This window comes from Thermobia domestica, chromosome 13 (assembly GCF_964235325.1).
Source record: "Thermobia domestica chromosome 13, izTheDome1.hap1.1, whole genome shotgun sequence".
Classification (NCBI taxonomy): Eukaryota; Metazoa; Arthropoda; class Insecta; order Zygentoma; family Lepismatidae; genus Thermobia; species Thermobia domestica.
The window spans coordinates 166,094,293-166,117,023 of NC_137466.1; the positions used below are offsets into that span (position 1 = coordinate 166,094,293).

At 35.7% G+C, this 22,731-nt stretch overlaps 1 protein-coding gene across 1 annotated transcript in view; it reads right to left on the reverse strand.

Annotated features, from left to right (window-relative positions):
- LOC145667844 (PDF receptor-like) overlaps positions 1–22,731 on the reverse strand; it is a 197,303-nt gene that overhangs the window by 141,528 nt on the left and 33,044 nt on the right. The window contains exon 3 of the mRNA XM_081735276.1: positions 9,895–10,002. Within this exon, the coding sequence (XP_081591402.1) occupies positions 9,895–10,002 (108 nt within the window). The remainder of the gene's footprint in view (positions 1–9,894; positions 10,003–22,731) is intronic.

Below are 22,731 nucleotides of genomic sequence, written 5' to 3' on the forward strand. Positions count from 1 at the left end.
TTAAAAATAGCATCCTCTTTACGAATACACGACTGGATATTCCCGAACCACAACTAGACTCATTCAGGCGGAACAAATACTTCACGTACGGTGATTGTAAAGTGAGGGCTTAGGAGAAGGTCATACAAGCGCCTGCAGTCAAAATGAGCGGACGGCGAGAGTTAAAAGCAGATAAAATAGGCGCGATCATTAAAGCTCACTGATTCGGCCACTCAATATATAAGATTTCCAGTTAATTCCAAATCTGACATGCTAGAGTTTGTAACCTAAAGGTGAAATAGGATTTCATTCACAGTTATTTCTATAATCATACACGATTTGGTGTTTAAAAAGTGACTAATTAACTCTGTATTAAAATCACAGTTACGATATCTCTATTTAAAACATGCTATTAGCTTAATACAGCTCCGAAGGTCAACGTTTTTAACAAAAAACAATGTATTCAAAATTAACTCAAAGTTATATTTTCTTCATAGACAGAACACTTAGGTTTAGTTTTCACATGTGAGCAATTAACATCTGCAGAGCAGTATTTCTGGCGCCGGTGAAAATAGATGTCATAAAACCCAGTGCGAGTGTCCTTAAAGCAAAGGATACTTTATTCGGTGTTTCAGCCAAAATTCATGTTCTTATGTATTTTTAGCTTTCGACTTGTAAAATCCAGAAAACCAACTTCAATCATTAGTCAAATTTTATAATAGCAGAAAAAATATTAATTCACGTGGATGATTCAGTCTTGTAGCAGACCACGCTCCATCATGATTTAGTGCTCAAGTGTAAACCCGCCTACCGATCTTCCACTAAAATAACGTTAATATCGTAAAGTCCTTGCACCGATTCGTCCAAATGTTGTAGGAGGGCTTTTGTCCCCAAGGCAATCTGTGGTTATACAGTTTTGATTGCTTAAGCATCGTACAATGGCCTCTGTGGTGAGGCAAGTACGTAGTAGCGATATTAGTTTGCAATAGTTTAATTTTTGCAATCTCAGTTTGGCACGGTGGCTTTTCAATGTTAGGCAAGTATCCATGTCAGTCATTATTTAACAAAGCAGTTGTTTTGCTATAATAGTCGACAAATATTGAAAAAAGGAAAAATAGATCGTAACTACTAGTTTGGGCCTAAAAGCGCTAGTTTGTTTCATAAGTTCTCAGTTTTACCGCAACAATTACTGCTAATTTTTCTTAGGTTGTCAGTTTTACCGCAGCAGTGGCTGCTAATTCACGTGATGAACTATTCAATAAAGAACAGTAGCAGGAGCAGGAGGGATGTTAGTGCCTGAGACATAGATGAAAGGATTTACATATCCTAGAGGATTTCAAAGGTTTCATCTGAGGCAGACCAATGGGAAGGAAAAAACACATTTCCTCCCTTGTCCCCTAGTTGATAATTTAAGTACAGTAGTGAAATGCGCTACTGGTACTTCAGTGTAATTAAACCAATTTATTTATTCTACTCTACGCAACCTGAACATGTAAATAATTAAAATCAAAGCCATAATTTACGTACATTTTCCAAAAGTAAAAGTCAAAATAAAGCGTGCAACTTACTTATGTTAAAGTTATATTGTTGTATAATATAATGTAAAATGTTCATATAATTTTCTTGTTTTCTTTATCTTACTAACTTTTTCTTCTTTTTCACCTCAACCATAGGTTGGTGGGCAACATGCAAATTTTAAAACTTTTCTCTCGCTTGAGAGAGCTGTTTTATACTTTGATAACGCCTCTTCTTCGTAACTCATCTATCCTTGGTCTTCTTCTTTCTTGTTTTCCTTCTGCCTTTCACTCTATCAGCACAGTGATCCAATCGGACTGTCGAATAAGATAGCCAAGTATGCTGTTTCTTCTTTCTCCTATTATCTTCATGATCTGTCGTCCTCATTAGCTTCTTTTAGTACGTCTTCTTTCCTTTTCCTTTCGGTCCATGATATGCGCAGCATTCTGCGCCAACACCACATTTCAAATGCTTCCAGCTTGGATATTTCAGCTTTTCTCAATATCCAAGTCTCTGATCCGTGAAGCGCCACGCTCCATACCAGTGTCTTAATAAATCGTTTACGAACGTCCAGCGACACATTTCTCGATATTAGTAGTCCTCTTTTACTGCTGAATGCTTGTTTAACCTTTGCTATTCTGGAACTTACGTCTTTTTCACTTCTTCCATCCGAAGATATTGGACTTCCTAAACAGGGAAACGTCTTAACGTTTTCGATTTTCTCTCCATCTAGTCGTACGTTTGCCCTTCCTATTCTGTTCTTGTGCACTTTACCACTTTCGTTTTCTTCTTATTTATCTTCATTTTGTATGTTTTTCCAGTTGGTCGTTCAAGTTTGAAAGTGCTTCCTGCAAGTTCTCATCTTTTCCCGCTATCAATTCTATGTCATCAGCAAACCTTATTGTGCTGAAAACCTGACCATTTACTTTTAGCCCTTTCTCGTTTTTATCCAAGAATTCTTTCATAGCCTCTTCTATATAGACGTTGAACAGGAGAAGTGAAAATCCACATCCTTGCCTCACTCCTTTACTTATTCTTGCTCCCTTCTGATCTCTTCCTATAACATCTGTCTGATTCTATAAAGTTGGTATATTATTCTTCTGTCTCTGTAATCTACTCTCAGCTTCTTCAACGCTCTAAACATGATATTTCAATCTACGTTATCAAAAGCTTTTTCTATATCTACAAATGTAATCACAATTGGTTTGTTTATTCTGATGTAGTGTTCTATGATCTACCGTAGACTCAGTATTGCTTCTCTTGTCTCCCTTTTCCTCCTAAATCCAAACTGGTCCTCCGATAACCGTTCTTCGATCTTTCCCTCTATTCGTTGTGCGATAATTTTGCACAGTATTTTTAATGCATGGGAAAGAAACTTAACGTTCTGTGTTCTTCGCATTTCCATGCGTCTTTCCTCTTCGGGGTAGGTACCACTATGCTTTTCTCGAAGTCTCTTGGTATTTTTCCCGAGATATACATTCCATTAATAAGATTAAATAGTTTCTTCTTTGTTGCTATTCCGAGATTCTTAATCACTTCCGTTGGTATTTGATCTATTTCTGGGGATTTACCATGTTGCATTTTCTCCAAATGGCATTGCAAAATTCGCACTGTAAAATTGATGGTCCTAATTCATTTTCATCAACGTCTTCTTCCTTCTCTATCTCTTCGTTCACTCTGTCTCCTTTGTAGAGTTCTTCAATGTATTCCTTCCATCTTCTTGTTATGTGCTCCTCTTCTATTAGCGTTGTTCGTTCCTTGCCTATGATAATGTCTGTGCGTTTCTATTTCTCACTGAACTGTTTTCTAACCTTTTTATATGCCGTTTCTGTAGTGACTTTGACTACATTTTCCCCAATTTCTTTGTATAAATTGTTTATCCAGTTTTCTCTGCCCTTCTTTACTTCTCTGTTGATATGATTTCTGCACCTTCTGTATTCCCCTTCTTTGTTTGTTATCTTGAACTGTCTTCTCTGCTCCATTTCCAATATTTCCGCTGTTATCCAGGGTTTATATTGGGTTCTCGTTTCTCTTCCTATGTGCTCGTCGGCAGCTTTTGTGGTCCCTGCTTTCATGGCTTCCCATTTCGAGTCTATGTCATTACATGTTAAAGCTACCGTAGACGTCACTTTGCCTGTTTCCTTTGCAAATTACCTTTTCATGTTTTCTTTCATCTCTTCTTAGCTTGATTGTGTTCCATCTTTTATTTGGTGATACCACTTGTTTCGTCTTTAGTCGGAGTTCGCTCTTCATCAAAACTAAATTATGGTCTGAGTCAACGTCTGCTCCTGAGTAACTCTTACTGTTCTTCACTTGATTCTGATTTTATTAACATAAGGTCACAATATAATTAGTCTCACAAGGAATCTTTTATATTTAGCATTTTGAGTGCTTTGCTCTGAAGTGCAGGCTTTCCAAAGAATACTGGGGTTGTTCGCTACCTGTTAAAAAATTATATCTCAAAATCTAGAAAAGCTAAAATAGTACAATACACACCGTTTGAAAGTTTAGAGCTTGCTCTTTATTCGTATATATAATATTCTGTATTCCAACCACAAAATATTACAAATCACAAATAAAATTTACGTGTAGTGTAAGGAAAATGAATGCGAATATAAGAATTATTATCTCAAGATCACTTACCTAACATATCTTATATTTCTATTGCTACACAGTCTGGATCATTCTCACAAATGTCTAATAACTCTCCTTCAAAGAAACTGTCGTTCAATTCCGCTTTAAAACTGAAGCATATTGAATCGTCCGACAAACACTTTATCGCCCTTTCGACGGTCAAACAATAAGCACACGGTTTTTAAACCCTGTCGGTAATAAGTCATTAATTAGGATCTACACGCTATCTATTGACGTAATTCCGAACTAGGAAGTCCAAGGGATATTTTAAAACTGCTGAATCCGTATAATAAAGGAGCAAAACCATTGAAATACATTTTGAATCATATCAGTATAAATACGGAATCCATAGTCTACAAAAGATCTGCTACTCCGTAAAAATACGGAATTAGCACTCAAAGTGCTAATTTCAACAAACAATTTTGCCCATAACGTAATGTTAAAAACTATTTTGCGTGTCTCAAAGCTCATAATTATTTCCATTGTATTGTGTTCATTTTTTGTTTTAAATTTACGGTAAACTTTCAGCTTCCTGTTGACTTTCCCAGTGACCAACAGGAAAAGGAGTATTTACGATTAGAAGTTGCTACTATTGGAAACACTGGAATAATTAAGCAAAACATCATCAGTAACGAGAGAGGGAGAAAATACGTATTTTATATTAACAAAATAATTACTTCCTCATTTATAAACAAAAGAATCCCAATAATCGGTGACAAGCTTACGGGTCAATTTTAGTAATGATAATGATAGAATGGGATGTAAAACTTCTATCTTGGCTTTAGTGTTGTATACTAGTTCTATCAATCTCTGGGAACAGCTGCGGCTGAACTTCAGAAAGTTTGGTGGTTTATTGATCAGAACATTCTAAATGCAATTATCTAGTTCATTCGAACACGTGTGGGTTGATGCGCTTGTCCTCTTCTTTCGTCAAACCACACAGAAAGAATCTGCATAAAGTGTGGTCAGAACTTTCTTCCGGATATCTATATATTCTAGCCACTCAGTCAAATTGATTGGAAACTGACAAGCAAGATTTTCCAAGTGTCACACTCTGATTTGCTTGGAACTCTTGCAGTGAACAAAGGACCCTAAAGTAGGACATGCGTATATTGGCCAACCTGCGGGATGAATGGAGTAAATACCCCTTTAAACTGTGAACGTAGGACAATACTACACATTTTATTAAGGCCATAACTAACAACACATAATGCGGATTTGCTTAAAACTCCTGTGGTGAATAAAGGACTCAAAAGTAGGATGTAAATGTTTTTGTATATCAACCAACGTGGTGAATGAAGGGGATAAACGCCCACTAAAACTGCGAACATAAAGCAATACGGCACCTTTTAGTAAAGCCATAACTAGTTACGTCATTACAGATAAACATTGGCTAATGTTGGAAAACGGTACCAATATTTCGAACAGTAGGTGCTATCCTATTCTGCTTCTGTAAATATACTAATAATTACAGTCTGCTAACCATTACCATGACAACCTGTGAGAGAATATATGAGTCAAATGTATATACTTTGTTTTCTGGACTGCAGAAAGTTTACCTGCCATGAATTAAGTAAGAAACACAAGGATGGGGTAGTACATGCTGAATCGCCATTCACGAATGTGGCCAAGTCTTGGGATGTATTGGGGTGGGCGGTCAATTCAGAAGATAGCAGTTCATGCATTGCATCAGATATATATAGTACTTTTTATGCCATAACTCTCACGTATACAATTTATTCATAATGTCGTTCTTCTATTTTGTTTTATGTCGGTCAATATAGTTATCACAGAAATAGTAGTCGTGGAAGAAATGCTGTAAACACAATGATCGCTTGCGCCAGGCACATCTGATGCTTTAGAAAGTGGCCCTACAATGTAAGGAAAATGTATGCGCGCATATACAAAAATGAAAGGGGAAAAGGTAATAAAAAGTACTCAAAATCAGGGAAAAGCAGAATTTATTTTTGAAAATTTTCTTACATCGCGCCAAACATGGTGGTGCTTCGCGTGAGACTTAAAACTTAAAATTTATTTTTTTTTTTTTTCATTTACATTCACATCCTGAAGTGTGCTCCGGTTACTTCTTGCGACGTAGAGAGAAGTTTCTCTGATACAAGAACATATTTTCTTATCGGCGACAAACATTTAGTTCTGAAGATTTGGAAATGTACATAGTGACATATTGTAAGTTAAATAATTGAACATATTCAAACGGAGCCTGTCCCAATATTAAAGATAACTTGAGCTTTGTAAGTGCTTTTTGAGTGAAAAAATGTAGGCAATGAACATTTACTTCTCAACATTTTGAAATGTACCTGGTGGTAACATATTGTAAACTAAATAATTAATTATATTCAATCTCTGATTAATATCTGAATGTATATTGCATAATATCAAGAACACTTAATGTAACCATTCTAATATTACTCGAATTTTTGTAAGAACTTTCAAGATAAACATAATCCCCTTGTAAGGAAAGAAATTTAAAATAAAATAAGAATTAATGTTAAAAATGAATGTTTATAGTACATATTTCATTAAGAATTGACAATTTTTATATGTTTCAGACATTTTGATTATGTGCATAATTTAGGGATTGATATACATAAAATTCTCGGCTGTAGTGATCACACAGAAAGTGCACTTAGCTGGCGTCCATTCGATTCATTTATAAATTATTATTTCAGTAGCTTCGTTTTATTTTCGCTCGATGCGCTGACGCTCTTGTCCTTTGTAACTTGCGTTGCATTCGTGCTCGTGGATTTTACTGATTCCCTGTGGGCTTTCCCCTTGTTTGGTCTTTTTGTTAGCCCATTGACAGTGAACCTTCACAAAGGGCATTAATAAAAAAACTATTTTCACTCATATCTCAACCTAATGCCCAAAGCATTCATCTTCGCTCAGCATGATTTTACAGGATCAATTCGTGCTGTAATAAATGGTCCGCACAAGAGGAGGGTAGAGAGTAGTGGACTAAAGTGATGAGATTCTTTACTGCTTAAGTCACAGAACGGTCTTATGAGTTTCTGTAAACGTGTAAGTAAGGTGGAAAACCCAGCACTCCGTAAATAACTCACAACTGGCATTCTGCTATGCAAGACAATAATATATGTATACGTCCAATTCGCCTCTGGTCTTCAGTCAGACACTGAGAAAAAATTGTAGATGGCGTACTTAAAAAGCTAGGTTACATGCGTAATTCCTGTAGTTTTTGGACTTAACGTACAGCAGACGTAAAACTGAAAACGCATATTTTATAATACTTTCCGTATAAGTGTTCCATCTATATGTACTTTTCGTATGAAACAATAGAGGCGTTCAGGATTTCACATACAAATGGACGTATATAACATATAGCTGAGGAATGTAAAATAAGTATATGCACGTTATATACGGAAAACTGTTACATGTCAGACATCCTGCAACGGCATGATGTAACATCTAACGGCAGTGCCTATGTTGCATACCGAAAACGTATGCTCCGTACTGATTTCTATAGTGAGCAAGAGGATACCGTATATTTGTACAATATACCGCTGCCCGGAGAACGGATTTTTCTCAGTGGAGAAGTGTGGCTAGTGCGCCGTATATTTGTGCTGTTCGCGATTCTATTCTCCAATTTTATATGACATTTTAGAGAACCCAAATTTTCAGCAAGATCACGTGTGCCCATGCAGCCAAGGAAACCGAACATGCTTTACTCCTTTTATCTTGCCCTAAGACCTATCCAGCACACACAGTACATGATTAAATGGCGCGTAACCGTAATCTGTGCTCTTGAGGAAGACATTTTTAATAGGAGCTTGAGGATTGATGCATCATCGATCAAACAAATAGATCGCCAGGCCAACTACCAGTTTCAAATCAAGCTGTCAATAACGTAAAACAAATCTTTTGCGGAGCCCGAATAAGTCAACATACCGAGTTCCAAGAGTCACAAACTCTAGAAATCACGGTTGAGCAACATTACTTAATAGCTTGCACTTCCATCCTTATAAACTGATATTAATGCTGAAATTACAACCTGACGACAATGCAAAGGGACTTCAATTCTCCACTGATCTCAAGTTAATGGGCAATTGGGACAATTTGTTGTGAAACATGACTTTTAGTAATGTTTCGAACTTCCACGTAAATGGGAAAGTGAACAGGCATAATGTACGAGTATCGAGCAGTGAGATTCCGCATGCCATTGAAGTTGAATATGACTATCAGAAATGTAATGTGTTTTTTTGCTATATCAGAACGTAAACTATATGGCTCTTTTCAGTTTTAAAGATGACAGTGACTGACAAGTTACATTGATATGTTACATACGAGGTTGATGCCACAAGTGATAGATGAGTACTTTCGTCACCAAGATGGGGCATCACTGCTCTGGCATTGTGGTGTGAGCAAATTTCTCAAATGAGTATTCTATTTCCAAAAGGGCTCCTGTCCATTTACAGAAAATCCCAAAAAACTTTAAAAAATGTACGATCTACATGTTTGTAGAACTGGGAATACTAGAGTGTGTTCATGTGAAAAACCTGAAAATCTTCAAATATTTCCAGGTCTGCAGAGCGTATCCTGGGTTTTCTGGGGTTTTCTGTAAATGGACAAAAGACATTTAGGAAATGGACGACTGAATTGCTGTCTTTCGTACAGATAGATTGGTCGCGGTGGACCAAATGACAAGGTGTTCTTCAAGTGGACACACATGACATTACCATTTCTGACTTTTACCTTTAGGGTATGCCAAAGGAGTGCGCGTGCCTCTACTAAAACAAACTATGACTAATCTGCAGAAACGCATCACTTAAGCTCTCAATTTATTTATTTATTTATTTATTTATTTATTTAACAACCACCAGATACAGCTCAGAGGCCATTTTATACTGGATATTTAACAACAACAACAACAACAATGGAAAGGATTTGGGAAGATGTCGGCCAGGGCCTGTTTAGTAGGTACCATTCCAGCATTTGCCTGGTAGAACTGAGGAAAACTCTGGAAAATCCCTCAAGATGGTCGGCAGCGGAATTCGACCTCCGAATGCGAAGCCAACGCTCTACCACTTGAGCTACTTCGCTCGGTAATTATGCTAAATATGCTTCGGAGAGTGTGACACGAGCTCGATGATCAGATCGTTGTTTGCCGGGTAAACGAAGAATGCACATCTTGTATCTATAGCATCTTTAAATCTTTTTATTATTTCATGATTTTGTTCTACAGATAGATTAAAAAACTATGTTATAAAGTGGAAATAACAATCTTGAGATAAATCCAGACCAGGTAGTTCAAAGGACTCTTTACATATCTTGATCGGCTTAAACTCTTCACATGATTTCTTAGAAGTAACATCCACTTTTAAATGTTATCTCTGTTGATTTTATTGTAAAAGAACACTGGAGTATCAGATATACTAAAATTGTTTCATATGTGGTTAAAGTAGAAACAGTACTTCAGAGAAGGAAGTGGTTTAAAATAAGGGAAATTAAGAGCTTTAAAGGTTACCCTGAACCCTTGGTAAAATGGGCTGCACGGTATGAGATAGTTGAAAATCGTTCTTAGTACAAACCCAGCACGTTTCAGTCTACAAAACAAAACATATAGAGCTTATGCTAGGTGTGTTATATTGTGGTGCTACAGATGTGCTAAACTGATACCACATGAAACTTGATTAATTAATTAAACTGTATCAATAAAAGCAAAAGAATATTGTAATAAAAGTCACGTGAAATCAAAAAGCGTTTTCGTGAGCAAGCTATATTCTAACTTACTTGTTCTATCCACGCCTTTGAGAGGTGGACAAGGTAGCTTTACTTCTGTACCGGCAAGTGTCGGTGGCCAACAAAGTATTTGATCCCACGTGGCGTTGCAGTGCTGGCCTATAAAAGAGAAAGAGAAATGGAGTGATACATAACAGTTTTTAACACTTTAATGTAATGCTGCATATATTTATAATTCAATTTAAGAAATAAATGTAGAAACTAAAGAAAAGCCATAAAGTTTTTTTTGCAACTGTAAGAAAGTATTAAAAGTAAATAGTGTTTCCTTAGTTTTTCTTACCATATTTTCTCGTTACTTTTTCAATTGTACTAAGCACTCTCATTTCAGCATACTAATTACATTTAGAATATCAATCTCTCTCTCTCTCCCTCTCTCTCCCCCCTCTCTCCCCCCCCCTCTCTCTCTCTCCCTTTCTCTCTCTCTATATATGTATATATTGACCTTCAGGACATGATATCATGATACCTTGTGGACATGTGGACAAATGTACTTCAAGTCAGGCTTGCAAATGGTATGCCAAGGATTATATTCATGCGTCAGGATATCTATACCTGATAAATTTTATACATTCTTTTACGTTCGTTGTATTACGAGTCATGGGGGCTCGTGCGATACTTCGTTTCTATGCGGTGCCATTTTATGCATTGAATTACATCTGTGTGTTTGTGTATTTTCGCTTTCACAGGTTTTAATATTACTAGGAACCACGTGCTACACGAGTCACCGGTGACGCGTCCTGCTTTAGCGCCATGTAGCTTCAGATTCTGCCAACAGAGGGCTGAAGTCTGAATTTGAAATATCGTGTCGTCATCTGTGGAGAGGAGCTCAAAGTAAGATTTGTTCACGAGTCACTGCTGACTCATAACTCTCCGACGGACAAATTTTCAATGAGACACACGGTGACTCGCATAGCACTGAGATCCAAACCGAGTTTTACACTACCGCAGTGAACGTGTTAATGAATCGCACCATGGTTATGTTCCTCAGGTGAATATAGACAGATAATTAATTAAAGTGAACGACAATTAAATAATGTGGGAGGAGTAAGAATGTGGTAGGAAAAGATGGATTCTCGAGAAAACTCATGCAATAGATATTGTTCACTACAAATTTACATGATCTGGGATCAAACCAGTGATCTGTCGCAGAAGTAAATGGTCTACCACCTTTTTAAAAATTCTTTCTGACTCACAACTACACTCGACTAGGATACAGGGCCGTAGTGAATCAGCGGTTGAGCGTTCACTTCTTGTGCATGGGGTCCCTGGTTCGTACCCAGCTCTTTGTGATGGACAAACGTCGTGTATGTGAGTTCTCCCGTTTCTCCCAATTTGTTCATTTTATAATTTCATTCATTCTCATCATCACCGTCCCCTTTAGTATACACGTCATATGTGTGAGACGTAAAACTAAAATATTTCGTTTCATTTCATTTCTACTTGGATACTAACACAGAAACATCGAGGTAAAATCGCCCATATTTTTCACAAAATTTAGAGCCAATATATGTTTTGCCTAGCAGTATTCAGCATAACGCCTCAGACCGTTAAACTACACCACAACACACCGTTGAGTCATCTTAATGAATTTAAAAGATGTGACACGTTACAATATATCAAATTACATCACCGAATGTCCATCATATGTCTGGAATGACATTCTCAGTGATGTATTTGGACAACTTCAATAACGAATTAGCATTTAAATTTTTACTACTTTGTAATTACTTTGTATTCTACAGTGAAACACACGTTGAAGTAAATAATAATAATAATAATCTTATATATAAAAGAGAACGTACAAATCCTTTGTTCCCTCATCACGCTAATACGGCTGAACCAATTTCTTTCATTTTTGGGGGGTTATTAGGATTTGGACCCTAGATGGTTTTTATCATATCACTTTAATTTTCAATTACCAGTGTCTTGAGATAATTGACCATTCAAGTGTCCATAACGTACAAATCCTTTGTTAGTTCATCATAGGTAAAAATAAACGTATTTATATGCAACCCGCATGACCGTGTCACTCGGCGGGTTAACATAAATGACAGGCGATATAATGTTAACATTTACTGCAATCTACTATGGTTTTTATCATATCACTTGAAAGCGAAAAAGTAAAAATTATCTAAGTAACAAAGTTTATTGCGTTCCGGGGTGACCGCAGCGAAGCGGGGCGGGTTAACATAAATGACAGGCGATATAATGTTAACATTTACTGCAATCTTCTATGGTTTTTATCATATCACTTGAAAGCGAAAAAGTAAAAATTATCTAAGTAACAAAGTTTATTGCGTTCCGGGGTGACCGCAGCGAAGCGGGGTGAACGCTGCTAGTAAAATATATAAATTATATGACTTTCGAGCAGTAATGGACCGAACAGTTTGTAGATGAAATCTACTGTTGTTTTGCGGGGAGAACAGTGAAAGTTCGGCTTAAATCTAGTTTACAAAACGAACTTGAAAGAAAAATAGTGCAAACATAAAATTACCAATCCAATTGTAAGATCATGAATTAAAGTGTTACAACAATGAGAGTGGAATAGAGCTATAGATATACCATATTGACTTAACACCTAGTCTTTCGTTCCAAGCACTGCTATCGGCTGAAGGAATTATACTCCGTTTTTCTCGTTTAGCAATAGCTGAACCCTTATTGACTCAACACGTAAGTATGAGCTTCAGTTCGCACTTTTTCCACGGATCAAGACATTTGGGCAGCACTATAAATGAATAGTTTAAAATAAACGAAACATTTTCCGAAAGATATGGACAGTATTATCCATTGAAATATGCAGTATCAAAGCTATGGATGTATCCTTAATCTCTTTACGAGTATAATGTGGTTGTAAATGATTGAAAACTATTTTATTACGTTACTTAATTTACCGTCTAGAAAAGCAAACTTTTATGGGGCTACTTAGCAAGAGCGCCGATTTCTCTGTAAATTTGGGAGGCATCCAGATGCAAAGGGTATATATATGAAGATTTTAAGACAAATTGCACTCAAATTATGCCAAATATTGTATATTCATAAATATAATAGGGACCCACATGAGTTTTGGGGGGGCCAGGCCCCCTCGGCCAACCAGGATCGGCGCCCTTGCTACTTAAGGAGTGAACAGGGCTACTGGGGTATGTACTATTTGATTAAAATCCCACTGTACTGTATGGTGCAACTTTCAAAATGTTTATAGTGTTCCATCTATTATTTAAATATTTATAGAGGGAGATAGCATTGGCTAGCTCATCCACTCACTCATCACAACAGTTCCCAAATAATGTGATCCAGGTTTGCATTAGCAGGTAATTGCTTCCTGTGTAGTAGTGCTCAATAGGAAAGGATTTTGCGAAATTTCACTTGAAAGGGGTTGAAATAGTGGTGAGAAAGTTCACTAAAATGTCCATATCTCGGAGTTTCTTCGCTTTCGTTCGAGACATTTGGTATTTACACCTTTCATTTAAACTAATTAATTACGTGTCTCAGCGTTTTTAGGAATTTAATCTTAAAAAAAATAACATTTGTAATATTTAAAAAGGTTTTAATTCAAATTGTAAATTATCTCGAATATTGTGCGCTAATTCTTTTCACGTTTTGAAGATATGCAACTTCTGTGTGTCCTATGTTTATTATTTCGCTCTCAGCTTTATACGAGCTGACATTTATTGTTATAGAGAGCTCCTTCGTGACTAAGAGGTTAGCGTACGCGCCTTTGGCTTAGGAGACCCGGGTTCGATTCTCGGCGGGAGCTCATGTGGTTCGGATTCCACGTTAATCAGTAGGTCCCGTTTCGTTTAGCCTCGCTACTGAAAGGGACATCAAATCAACTAAATTCAATTTATTACTATAGATAGTAACACTTATTATCAATAATAGATCATTACTCAAAAACAATTGTGAATAATACAAAATTATCAAAATGATATATTCTCTGTTGTCTGGCGAGTTTCCAGGTCAGGATTACGATAAACTCCATTTTAGGGTTGCGCTATCAAAAACCTTACAATCTGCGCCTTCTTCTAAAGGGAAGTCCGGCCTTGCTTGTACTTATTTAGAAAGTGTTAAAGGAATGTTCAGTTAATTACTTCTGTAAACTATGTAGAAGCTAATTTTGCAAATACTACTACTACTACTACTACTACTACTACTACTACTACTACTACTACTACTACTACTACTAATAATAATAATAATAATAATAATAATAATAATAATAATAACAATAATAATAATAATAATTTCCGTAAAGTCCAAAAGATTCAATTCGTTTTAAAATAACGATAAGACATGAAAACAGAAAACTTTAAATGATTTTGAAAAAAAAAGTTTAATAAATAGGAAAGAAAGCAGAAGTATAGTTGAAACGAAAGAAAAAAGGAATAAAATATCAAGATTCAAAAGTTTCAAACTAACTAATCATTAAAGAAGAGGATGAAGAAAATTATTGCAAAGGTTGCAAAAAAAAGGAAATATGTCTTTCTGTCTGAAGAAGATCTTCAATGTCGTTCTGAAGTCAGGAAGGAATGAGAAATGATGCAGGAGACAGGATGCAGTAGAAGCACTCAAAGACTCTAAGAGGCTGATGAAAGCATTTTGTAATCGAACAAAAGTTGCTGAGGGTATCAGTGTCAAGTGGCATTTTCTTCTTTTAACAATCACTTCAAAAGGCACATTCAGTAAGGTAAAGTGCGGGTCTCATTTTGGAGTCAAGAGTTCTCTATTTTAGAATAATTTCTTTAAGAGAAGTCACAATTACACACACACACACACACACACACACACACACACATATATATATATATATATATATATATATATATATATATATATATATATATATATATATATATATAATTTAGAATACATATACAGGGTAGATCATTAATCTCGATACGCTGTTGTAACTTTCATACTAGTTCGATGAAAGTTTGTAACCTGAAACTATGCAAAGGGAACATTATTTGGAATACTCTTCAATACCATTCGACTAACAGTGTTACCAGTCAAACATAAAGTTTTATATTTAAAACAAATCTGGTACTACGTCAGGATATTACATATTTCACATCGACATATTAAACAAAAACTCACTATACCTCATTTTTTGATTCAGTTTTACAATCTAAGGGCGATATGTTACCACAAACTTCTGTAATCATCCAAATCTTGGAGGTATATACAACAAAAATAATGGCAGTGAGATCGACATGTTAATACACATCGGAAGTATCTTATTGTCGAATACTATTGCCATATGGCGTATTTCTAATAAGAAGTAACAAAGCAACAATGAATTGAAAACTACATTTTCTTCAGAACGTTTTATTTCCAAAAGGTACATAGATAAATATCATATTTTATCAAATCAGTAGTTTTCAATAGAGATCAAAATCACAACGCCGTTTACCGAAATTCAACATCTAAACCCGTTCTGGAGAAATAATGAACATCGATAAAGTTAGCAACACACTTAGAACATCGGTAAAGTTAAAGCTTGTAATTATAACCACCAAAAAATATAACTGAAATATTATAGAAGGAGGTCAAAGCAATATTTTAAAAATAGTATGCTGCAACTACGTATTTTAAGCAGTATAATTATCTCTACACATGTTCTTTCGTTTATTCGGAATTTGTTGAGGTGTACGTGAAATTGCTCTAAAGTAGAGTAGGGATTGCAGGAAAGGACCGCAATAACACTATCTACTTTTCTATTTCTACCGGAAGTTATAGATGTACCACTTCCGGTTTCGATATTTAATTTACATGATTTGAAAGTCTACTGTAGTTTCATAATATGAAATGAAACTCACTTGTTTCCAAAGAAAAATGAAATGAGAAATGAAAGTATGTAAAGCACTTATATATTAAAGAAGAAACAACTAACCAGTCTTTTCTCTTTCATGTACTCTGCTTCTTATTCACAAATGGACATCAAACTACTTTTAAAAATTTTTAAGCCAAAATACTGAAAATTTAGTAGCACGGTTTAAAGAATATGATCTTTAAAAAGAAATAAGCCGACATTTCATTTTATATACATGATTTTGAGGTCTGCACGGGCCCGGCCCGGAGCGGCCCGTGAATTTATAATGTGAGGCTAGACCCGAGTAAGAAATATGTTTTCGACTTTAAGCCGGAGCCCGACCCGAGCCGGTGTGATATTCAAATGAGCTCGAAATAGACCCGAATTACAGAAACTTAATAATTAACGCAAAATTATATTATTCTTTACAGCAATTAGAGGTTTAATTTTCCAGTTGTGCTTTAAAAATTCTCCAGAAAGAACGGTTCGATAAATACCGATGTACAGTATATTAACAAAATTAGTCAAGAAAACGCCCGACAAATATGGCTGTAAATTTAAAAAATTACTGCCCAAGCCCAGCCTGTGCTCGAAGTTATATATTCTTTGTAGGTCCGAACCCGTGCAGACATTTAATGTGACTGTGAGAGAGCCAGGTTCGATTCCCAGTGGGAGCCCATGTGGTTTGGATCCCATGTTAATCAGTAGGTTCACGTCTCATATAGCTTCGCTGCTGAAAGGGACGCTGAAATCAAAACCAACTCAACTCATTATACAGGGTGTTTCAAAACAACACCGACGTTTGGGATGTGATTCCTGACACCAAGATAAGACAAAAAGTATAGACCAACCTAGGTGCACAAATGCTTCCTTTCGGAGTTATAGGCTGTCCGAAACATGCAAAAATGAACTTTGAAGGTTCATAGCTCCAAAACTCCAACCATAGTGGTGTCAAGACACCATTTAGGAATTAAATATGTGCTATCCAAATATACATGTTTCAGAATAATAACACACGCAACAATTTTTATAGGAGTTTGGCTACCGGCACATAATTTGAAGTACTCGCCTTTATAAACATTGTTGCGGAAGTACCACAGGATTCTGAAAAATGTATTTTTGGACAGGGCACATTTTAGTTCCTAAGTGGAGTCTTGATCCGACTATGGTAAATCCCATAGTTTTGGAGCTATAGACCTTTAAAGTTTTTTTCATGTTTTCGGCAACCTATAACTCCGAAAGGAAAGACTTGTGCACCTAGTTTGGTATATACTTTTTGTCTTAACTTGGTGTCAGGAATCACCTCCCAAACATTGTCGGTTTTGTTTTGAAACACACTGTATATGAGTACTTCTATACATGGTGTATACATCACAACAACTCGAGGTTTTTATTAAAACAATCTTGAATATGTTTGTTTCAATTGAAATGAAGAATTGTTTATCTTACAACAGAACAGGTATTTATCAGCTGCCTGGTATAATATTTGTGGTTCGTAAATGAAGAATGCATACACACGGAACAGAACCTGGCGTAGTTAAATTCTCCATCCGTATACCAAGAGTAAACTACAAACACCTAAAACAAATACGATGAATATACATATCCTGTCCCTTTAGGTCAAAACGGTAATAATGTTACAAACACAGTTTCATTCTTTATGTTATATTGAGATTTAAAGTTCTGTCATGCACGTTAACTTATGTATATGTTTACTGTAGTTATAAGATCTACAGGGAAAAAATCGTAAACAAATAACATAATTTTGCCTTCAGCAATCTTTACGTGGAAAAAATAAAGCAAGCAGAAACTAAGATATAAAAACAAAACAACGACATATGTGAATTTTCTCTTCCAATTTCCTTGTTACCTTCAACAATTAACTCCGAGTGTACGTATGGTTTGTGTAAGAAGCAAGGTTTAAGCCTCCTGAAATATGTATAATCATAGAATTATGGTTATCTCTGTTCTTATGTACTATTATCGTTGCCTGTTAAATTACTCTTTTCCAATTCTATTAATTAACTATAATACCACAAGTAAAACGTGCTGAGAATTGGACAAATTTCCAATTGTGATTTTTATACTAATTTGAGAATGATGAATCCAATGCAACAATTTGGAAACATATCCATCCAGAGAGTCACGAGGAAAGCTCCTCGAAGTTGCTCTAGTAGGAAAATCGGTCGGCCCTACAACGATAATTCTCTTTTCTTGTAATTTTCTTTTCTATTGTAATTTTGGGCAATATTAGATTTCTAAATATGCACAAGCCAGACAATTTTAGTAGAAGAAGAAGAAGACGCAAATAATATAATCATCTTTAAAATAATATTATATATCTTTAATGTATATAATTGAATGTTTTTGTGTAACCAAGGACGACGGGTTGATCGTCGTCATAGCAACAAAAATAAACAAACTATGGGTACTGGAAGCCATCTAATAATGATGTAAGTTTGAATGTTCGAAGTGTCTTACCTTTAAAGATTCAAATAGTGGAATAAAATGATATTTGTGTAATCTTATGTGGTTCAATTATAGTTATAAGAACCAGTGACTTAGTACACAACGTAAATGGTAACTGAAACATCGGGAACTTTGCGTAAACGTGTCTTTGTTGTTATATTATAAATGGCGCCGAAACGTCAGGAAGTGTGATCTTGATTAGAAGTATAGCAAATCAATTTCACAATTGAGCCCGACGTAAATTATACTTTATTACCAAGTGGAACTAAAATATATAGGAACATTAAAATGAGTGCTCCAATTAATGAAGCCATTGCGAACGAAGATAGGGAAACTGTGACGAATACTCCTGAGAATGTAGCTGATGTTTTAAAGCAAGTGCAACAGCAAATGGAGCTAATGACCCAGAGTAACCAACGGATTGAGAATAACCAGCAAAAATTCAACCACTTTCAACAGCAAATGGAGCTAATGAACCAGAGTAACCAGCAAAAATTCAATCAATTTCAACAGCAATTGGAGCTAATGAACCAGAGTTACCAGGAAATGTCACAGCGAATCGACAGCAAATTGGAACAAATGAACCAGCGAAATGACAACAAGTTGGAACAATTATCGCGACAAATTGACAATAAATAGGAGCTAATGAAACAACAGTTCTCTCAGCAAATTGACAGTAAGTTGGAATTAATGAACCAGCAAATTAGCGCGAAATTTGAACTGAGTGATCGGAAAGTAAAACAGATATTGCATAGATTTACAGAAGTACAGGATTCAGTGGAAGTCATGAAAACTGTTGTTAATGAACATTAAAACCAAATTAGGGAGTTACAGGAGGAAGTTAACACCCTTAAGGAAAAGTATTTCCCAATTAATGCAGAACGTAACACCGATCACAGGAATTGTCTTCCATCTAATAGTGCGGAACAGTTGCAGTTTACGGCAAGAACGGTAGAGGAAGACACCGAGTCCTCAGGATACAGCAAAGCCAGCTTCGATAAGGAAGGACGAGCTAACCGTACGTCTCGTCATCGAAAAGGTGTACGTATGGGATCCCGGAATTTGACATCTTCTAGCACAGGTAAAGCTCTACGGTTTAGTGAAATCAGATCCCTTACGAAATTTAGTAAGATATCTGAGGATATACCTGCAAGTACATTTTTAGAAAAAATCGAAGACGAGTGTGAGTTAATGGCGATTGAATCACAGTTTTTAAAAATCCTGCCACATGTATTACTGCCTCCTTGTATAACCTGGTTCAAAGCCATTCGAGGTAATTTATGTAAATATTTTGATTTTAAGAATGCACTGTTATCTAATTATGAGATTGATTTCATGTTTGCTAATAGGGACGCTTTAATTATAATCCTAAAGTTCATAAAGTTCATAAAAGCAAGGGCGCCCATGAGGGGGGGCAAGGTGGGGCGATGGCACCCCCTAGAGGAAATTGTACTTCGGAATATGATAACCCAAGAGAACTTTAAGAATAGTTATAGCAAAATTTGAAACTATATTTGAAATATCGCTTATACTTGCCCCCCCCCTTGGAAACCACAAAATGGGCACCCTTGCATAAAAGTATCACTGATTTTGTAGTATCTACCTACAATGAACTAAAAGCTATTAATCCGTTTCATCCTGAGGCTCGAATAATAGCTTCAATTCGTATACTCTTGCCTTTCAAGTTACAGCAAATGTTAATGTCAGCTCAGTGTATTAATTTCAATTATCGTGTAATGTTAATTCAGAACTTTGAAAGTCAGTCCTTAATGCAAAACAATAACAGAGGGCAGAGTAATTGTTCTCGTAATCATGTCAATTATGCTTCTATTCGTAACTTAAATATCCAACATGAAGATATTTCAAATCCACGAGGAAATCTTAACCATTGCTTTAATAGTAGAATGAATGGGCAAAATGATACCGGTAACCGAACCGAATCTAATGGCAGAAATAATTACAGGAGCTTCAGAAATAACAACATAAATTATAATAGAAATAATAATCGTGTGACTTTTGCAAGAAATCGATTCACAGATGGTAGGAATTTCCTAAACAGAAATCAAAATATGGTAACATCATACGGTAGACAAGAAAGAACACAAGATTGCGGAATACAGTATGATATAGGCCTAATAGAATGCGTGGACCATCGTAATTTAAACTAGATCCGGCTGACGTGGAGGGGGTCAAAACCACGTCAGCGCTGGATGTACTAGAATCTTCTTTTTATTATGAAACTAATCTTAAAACTATAGATACGAATGTTATTTATCAATATATTCCTATTGCTAACTGTTTTTGGATGTTTGACAATGATATTTCTAAAGAATTTTGTTTTTCTGAAAACATTTAGTACTGCGCGAATACTTATTAAAATTAATGGAGTTCCTCTTCAAGCTATAATTGATACAGGTGCTACAGTGTCCCTCCTATCTTATTCATTTTGGCGTGAGCTTACGAAAGATTATTCGAACCCTCGATTGCAAAAAGTGGATAATTTGATATTAGTTGATTATACCGGAAAACACAGTAAAAGAGTGATGGGTAAAACACAGATTATAGTTACTATTCAGGATTATGAAATCACGCTATTTTAGTTATTCATGAATTAAATGAAAAGGTGCTAATCGAATTGGATTTCCTAACGTAATTACGCGCTGTCCTAGATTTTGAGAACAAGACTTTTGCTATCCGTACGCTAGATGATACAATAATTCAAAAGTTAATTCCTGCTAGTGATAACATTGCCTGTCAATGCCAGCCCTTTCTAAATACTGTTTTGGTACTAAAGTGGATAATTTGAAGAAAAATGATGTTAATAAAATTGAAAGGGAATCGTTTATGAATGGAATCGAGGATTATACCTTTTATAAAGGTGTAGATAATATTATAAATTCTTTAAATTTAACTTATAATGACTTAGTGTCCCAATTTAAAGACATACTTTATAAATATAAAAAGGCCTTTTTGATTAGACTGGGATGATGTAAATATTTTGTGTACAATATTGACGTTGATACCAAGGACCCTATAGTAACGAAACCCTACATTATACCATATCGCTTCAGAGAAAATGTACGTAAAAAAATATCCGATATGTTGGCGAATGGTATAGTAAGACCTTCGCAGAGTATTCACTTAAATCCTTTACATGTAGTACCGAAAAAGGATGGTAAACATTTAAGAATAGTCATGGACATAAACTTCTTTAGAGGTAAAAGGTTTCTTGGGTTCGAGTTTTCAATTACAGACTCTCGATGCTCGCGGAAGGGAAGATTTTGTTGTGTAAGTAATAGAATCAATGTGATGATATGATACAAAACCATCTTTTGGTCTAGGTAAAGTCTTCGCATAAGTTCGCATTTGTTTGTGTGATTTTGTAGGATTTTCTATGTCTAAAAAAACTGGTCGATGACTAAAGCTACTTTCTTAGTCCTGAACTGTCAAGTTTAAGTTTTTCCAACTTGAGAAACAATCCACATACAAAAACTGCCAATTTTCATTCTCTCATCATGGAATAAGATGCAACAGAAACATAATAATGCTTGCTTCTGTGGGGAATAGGCTAATAGCATAATCAAGTTCCGGAAATCTTCTATCCAGTTCTTTTCTTTCAAACCAGTCTTTCAAAAGGGACATCGTCATTTATCTTTTGGAAAATTATTGTCTTTATTCTACGTTTCTCAGCAATCGAGCTCAACCATTAATTAGCGAAATGCATCAGAAATCGGTAATTTCCAGCGTAAGTTACAATGTCAGGAAACACAATATCTAGAATGTACTGACTCCCGCGAGCTTGTCGGCAAATTGATTCTTTTTTCGGTGACTTAATTTTCAACAGTTGCAGACGATGTCATTTCTGATGGTGGTAGCTGATTTTTGCTTAATTTCTTTGTCATAATATGAGACATAGCCGTCTTCATCACTGTCATAGTTACTAACTCTGGCAATACTGTTCTAATCATATGGACAAGGACTCTTCTTTGATTTGACTTTCCGGATGCAATAATTCAGAGGTAGCGAAAGAAAATTCAAACTGGCAAAAGCACTATTTTCATAATTGGCAGCGTAGTATACGATAAATTACTGAACAACATTTCAGGACCAAACTCAAACACACACATACACAAACTCACACACACACACACACACACACACATACATATAGGCCTATATAAAGAGAGAGAGAGAAATCTTAGGTTTAGTACATAAAAGCAAGATTCAATATATACATGCCGCTACAAATGTAATTACGTAACTTCTTTTTATTTACATCTCAATAGACGAGATCCAAGATCACCAAACACTTCAGACGTTATGCACAAAACATTACACAAACACAAATGACAAATCACAAGGGGAGACCAATGTTTTAATGCTTCTGCTTCTAGCAAAACTGTTAGACTATCTAGTTAAGAAGAAGCTCGCAAAGTTACGTTATATTTTATTCATGACTACTAAAATCAAAGAACATACAAGTTGTGCTTTACTGTGATCATAGCCATGGCTTTCTTCACTCTGTGAGAAAACGTAACTTGTACCCAAAA